The following is a 5,796-nucleotide window of genomic DNA, read 5'->3' as shown; positions in this document are numbered from 1 at the left end:
ATATTAATTTTCATTAAAATGTAATGCACATATCTCAGTTAGCCGAAAAAAGCTTTCATGAAACACTCGCTCTATACAGCCCCTATGCGAGGTGAGCACATTTGGCCCCAAAATATTTCCACGACAAATATACCTAATTTTGTCTAGTTGCGCCTCGAGCAGTAGCGAAAAGGTTGTTCTACTTTGCAGCGATTATATGTTGCCGCAATCTCTTGAGTGCATGTTTTCAAACTAACGAAGCAGTTGGGGCTTTTAATTCGGCCATGTATGTACGCGCCTCAATATGGGGCTTAAGTGTTGCCGTGTACTTTCCATGCTATATGTAATTTCGACGAGCCGAGTTCATGTTCAAGTGGTTTCAGTCAGTCTATTGACTAGATAATGGATCTAAATATTCCAGAATAATGTCTATTTTAGGATTTATTGGTCAATAAATTGCGGCAGTTATTCAAGGCCATCGACTTTACACTTGGATGTTGCGCCCACAATAAAGATGTATGAATCAGATCATGAGCCGAGATCCAAATTCTTTGCTTTTGCCTCCAAGGAAACAACAAATAACCCCTAAAATACCCAGCAAGAACTGTTGTTTTTGCCCTCACGAGATTGATTGAAACATATAAATTTAAATGATAGCTTGGAAAAAATTCACACAAACCACATTCGCCAAAAAATCAAATCAATAATTTAAATATTTTTTCTTCAGTCGGCGAATTGTAACAAGGTGATAAAATATATAAACGCGGTAATAACATTAAATTTCCGTCTCAATTGGAAAACTATTAATTAATGATGTCATCAAGGATCAAGATAGTAAGCCGAATGATACTCGTAAGTGTAGTTTGCGATTCAACCGCCAGAGAGCGCCTAAGCTGTTGAATTCGGGAGGACATTTAACGCTGCGTGTCCAGTCCAGCGCCCTCTGTGGTCTGTGATCGGGAGTAGGCGATAAAACTCTAGCGTTATTGTAGAGCACGTGTTTTTACATAGATTGTATACTAGAGGAGAGCACAAACCTTGCCTTTATATATCTATGGAGGAGATTTTTACAAATGCCCCAGGGTTTCAAAAACTTTGGAATTTCGCAATGAACATTTCTAGTTACTCCTGTTTCTTCACAAAAAGAACAGAATTCCTCAAATAACCTCAAAATCAACCTAGCCTACTGATTGACACATGTCAACGGTTCAAGTGGCAAAATATATGTGAGAAAACCCTTTAGATACCGTGTCTTAACGCCCCATTGTTCCAGGGAAAATTGGTCATTTTTAGTGTTTACTTACAGATAAGAGTGAAATAACTGGCTGAATAGTTTGGTGTTTTCCTGAAACCCATTTAGCCAAGTTAGGTTATGTGTATCAGCCTCATGCGAGCATTTTTGTTAAGAATTTGTTAATTATTTCCACCGATAATGGGTGATAACAGTACGGCCACTATCATTAATGAGATCACCAACTTGACCAGAAGCTGGGAGGAAGAACACCTGCAGCCTAATTATGATCCTGCGCCAACCCTTACTAGGTAAGTTCAAGGGCCCCTTTAGTTTGTTTTGCAATATGATGCAATAAGATTATCCCATATGTTTTCAGACTGGCTGAAATAATCGAAGTGGAGACGGAAAACTACTTGAAAATGGACCCGGACCCTTTCGACGAACGACACCCATCTCGCACTGATCCCGACTGCAAGCTCGGACAAATCCTGAAATTGCTGTTCCGGAAGGACAATTTCATGTGCAAAGTGTGTAGCTCCTAGTCTTCAATATTGCTCAACTAAAGATATACTCTTTCAGCTGTTAAACGAATACCTGAAAGACACTTACTACAGCAGAAATAGCATTACTGATAGGGACATTGACCAGCTGAATATTGCCGCCTGCAGATTGCTGCTGGATCTTATGCCAGGCCTGGAAACTTCCATCGTTTTCCAAGTATGTTCTCAAGCCCAAGCAGATGGAGAACTGGAAATAATCAACCTCGCACACTTTTTAGGACATGGAGACTCTGATTCACCGACTAATCAAGTGGACAACTAAATCTATTGAGCCGCTCCAAAGCTACGCAACTGGCGCTTTGGCAGCTGCAATGGACATTCCCGAAATTGCTGCCAAGTTCCGTGAAGAAAACAGCCATCTAGTGCCCTTGTTGTTGCAGAGATTGAAGAGACTGAAAAATTCCTCGGAGTTCATCAACAATGCTGCCATTTTCTCCAGGCCGTTTGCTCACCTTTCTTCCATGAAATCGCCGCCCTATCGCGGCGATGGCATTATTAAACTGAACTCCATCTTGGGTTAGTTGCATTTGGTGGGTTTACTGGGGAAACTTTGCTTAATATTCGGTTTTCAGATAACGGATTGCTGCAGGATACCGGCGAAATTACGCAGGAAAGTCCCAGTCCCTTGGCTGAGGTAAGATGGGAAAGTCCTCGTTGGTTTTTAGTGCAATGCCAATGTGTTTTTTATTTTAGCCCATAGAGGAAAGTGCAATCAAACGCAAGCGGAATAATGACCACCATTTTATGAGCCCCCAGGTAATAGCATATAGGTTGACCCAAGCTTATTGGCAGTGACGCAATAATGGTCATTTTTCTATTACTGTTCCACGGAAAGAGTCGGAAATTTGATGTCGTTTCACAGAAATTTCAAGAGTACCATCAGGGGGTCACAGCGCGGTCCGAGTCGCCTTTTAAATTGCTATTTATTGGCGAGTTTAGACAGTGTTTGAGAATTTGTCTCCAAGTCATTGCAATCGATCCATACATCGCGAAAAAACGCGTAAAGTCATTTTCGTTACAAACATGTTTCCGTTTTTAAGCACATTTTTCTCACTCGCTTTGCATTTTCCAGGTTAGTACGATATAGAAGAGACTCCTTTAATGTACTTTACACGTAAACGGTTTCGGTCGTGCGTTCCGAGAGTCGCAGCTGATGCGATTCAACTGATCGACGTACCAAATGACTCGTTTAGCGAATGAGGATGACAATTTCATTAAAGACGTCCGAAAACACCCATCGATTTATGATTACGAAGATGAAAATTATAAAATGTTTGCAGTAAAAGAAAATGGATAGAGAGAAAATAGCCCTATGAATGGAAAAATAGCGTAACTAAATCGAATTAGGATTTTTTTTTTTAAAGGAATTGTACTCATTTTCCTCCTCTTCTAGCAAAATAAGGGTTAAAATTTCAACATCGTCACTCTTTTAAACAGGGTTTTCGCAAATGTACCTCGCGAATTGATCTTTTGAACTGATCTGTTACGACTTTTATCACCCAATACACGCTGCGATTGCGACTGGCCAAACGCAGCGCCGAGTCGCAATCGCCGATCGCACCACCGAAACCGTTTCTTAAGAAGAAATTTGCAATTTTGGTGTTTGATTAGTATTTTTACTTTAATTAGAGTACAAAAACTTAAAATGCCAGCTGATGTTTAAAAGAAAGGATTGTTCTTACGCGCAAACCGATCCGCTAGAGACGCCCAGTTTTTCTTCTAGGGAAATAACAAACTAGAAATTCAACAGGTTTTTACTTTATTTAGTCAAACAATCTGGGTCTCGTTCTTTCTACACGTTTGGCAAGTTTTTTCTTGGTGGTAGAACCGGTAGGTTGTCGTAAAAGTGTACAGTTTCACAATCACAATTTTTTTAAGCTTCTGTAGGTCCTGGTGCTTTTTTCCCGTTATGGGAACTTTACAAATAAAATTATAAAAAAATTACTTGACATTTGTTTAAAAGTTTCCTGAACATTAAAACTTGGCAAAACAAGCTCTTGGTAGGTGTTCAAATTCAGTTTCTCGTAATGGAGGTTCTCGAATGACTGAAGTTCGGATTAGAAGCGATGGAGGCGACTAAATTTCCATTTTAACTGTCGCAGTACCGTTTCATTCTTGGATGTTCTGCGGTTCCATTTCTCTAACAGGCCGTAATAAAAGGGGCATTTTATGATGGAGAGGCTTCCAAAACCACCCCAGTCTCTCACAGTAGTTTCGTGGATTTTTTGAACCCAGTCTTCTGGGTCCAACTCCTATTTTTATCGCACTCCATATAGGAATGTCCCCTGATAGAAAATTCTATTTTCGCGATATCAAGTCGGGTTCTTTCCGTAACTAAATGGTGAACGTACAGAAATGTTGTAAATTTTTTGTTCCGTCCAACACATGAGTCGCAAAAAACATAGAAGTTCCCAAACCTTTTCGGCGAGATGGAGGTGATCCAAAAATGAGCAGACTTCATTCGCTCCCTTTTTCGTACTTTCTTCAGAGTAAATGTAAAAACCGAGGCATTATCGGATGATTTATGAATGTTAAATAACATCATTGATTGAGAGATTAGGTATTGGTGTTTTTTTCTTTTCGGAAATATGTGGCGATTGCTTATGTATCCTGCATTTGTCTGCTTCGTGTTCGGGCGTTTCTCAATTTGCAGTAAACGAATCCCCCCTTTTTATAAATTGTGTTTAGTGTTTCACGATTTATTTATTATATGTATTACTGTTAAACCGTGCTCTAACAATAACAATTCAAAATTAATTCCTGGGTTTCAGTCATTTCTTGTCTCTATTTATCAATTAAAATACGTCCAAGACTTTCAAATATTTTATTTGATTCTGTCCGTTCCCAAAATTAAGTTCCCTTCTTCTCACCTGTATAAATTTTGGTGTGACTGCGGTTCTTGCATCTGGTCAAAAAGTTTTTCCGGTTCTTTTCTCTTGCCAGTCTTGCCTTCAGTTTTCCATATATTTTCCTTAAAACAACCTCCTCCACAGGATCCGCCATGCCATACTCCCAAGCATTATCCTTTATTATATATACTTTTCTGACTGTGTTTCAATTCCAATTCAAAATTAATTCCTGGGTTCTATTATTATTATTATATAAAAATTTATACAGGTGAGGAGAAGAGAATTTAATTTTGGGAACGGACAGAATCAAATAAAATATTTGAAAGTCTTGGACATATTTTAATTGATAAATAGAGACAATAAATGACTGAAACACAGTCAGGAAAGTATATCTGACAATAAGATCGGGTTGAACAAAAATTAATCTTTTCAAATTGCCGAGAAGAAACGTTCAAAAACCAGTCTCGCCATGAGGACAATTTCAATACGGAGTCTCAAATACTGAGGTCACTGCCCAATAGCTAGGGATAGACTAGATGTCGGTTGCTCTATTCAAAGTTCCATGTGGATCTTTTTTTATTCAGGTATCAGATACAGATATTCACTGGAGAAAGCGCCAGCGCTTGGATAACGAGTCCCCCGTGCGCCCAATCGCGAGCTCACCAGCTTCAAGCCCAATTGCCCGCCGAATTTCTACCGTTTTTGCCGCCGAATCGAGTAACTCTTCCTGGGCGGAACTGGAGACTTTCATGATAGGCACCGTGCAAATGTTTCCACCAACACTGGCCACGCGCCAGATCCTCATCCTGCGCTACCTCACACCCATCGGGGAATACCAGGAGTTCCTAAGCCATGCCTTTCACGAGAACACCGCGCTGGATCTGATCCTCACTTACGTGAACGTGCGAGCGACCAAAGAAGCCCGTTTAGCGTTCGAGGCGCTCAAATATTTAGCAGCTCTATTGTGCCACAAGAAGTTCTCCATCGAGTTCCTGCAACGCAACGGCCTGCAAGCTTTGCTTGACGTGCCGAAACCTTCTATCGCTGCCACTGGGGTGTCCATCTGCCTCTACTACTTGGGGTATTGCGAGGAAGCCATGGAACGGGTGTGTGTTCTACCCAAAGAAATCGTCAACAGTCTAGTGAGGTATGGGTGATGAATGTATTCAATTCA

At 40.4% G+C, this 5,796-nt stretch overlaps 1 protein-coding gene across 1 annotated transcript in view; it reads left to right on the top strand.

Annotated features, from left to right (window-relative positions):
• Positions 1-974: 974 nt before the first annotated feature.
• LOC109542401 (protein mahjong) overlaps positions 975-5,796 on the top strand; it is a gene marked incomplete in the record, with an annotated part of 13,603 nt that continues 8,781 nt past the window's right edge. The window contains 7 exon segments of the mRNA XM_019911619.2: positions 975-1,521; positions 1,590-1,740; positions 1,793-1,930; positions 1,992-2,289; positions 2,346-2,407; positions 2,467-2,529; positions 5,207-5,769. Of these exon segments, the coding sequence (XP_019767178.2) occupies positions 1,412-1,521; positions 1,590-1,740; positions 1,793-1,930; positions 1,992-2,289; positions 2,346-2,407; positions 2,467-2,529; positions 5,207-5,769 (1,385 nt within the window).

The sequence above is a fragment of the Dendroctonus ponderosae genome, unplaced genomic scaffold, assembly GCF_020466585.1.
Source record: "Dendroctonus ponderosae isolate FM_Combo_2020 unplaced genomic scaffold, Dpon_F_20191213v2 Dpon_F_20191213_11, whole genome shotgun sequence".
In the NCBI taxonomy this organism is placed as follows: Eukaryota; Metazoa; Arthropoda; class Insecta; order Coleoptera; family Curculionidae; genus Dendroctonus; species Dendroctonus ponderosae.
Note: the sequence above shows the minus strand (reverse complement) of the source record. Positions and strands in the feature narration are given on the sequence as shown.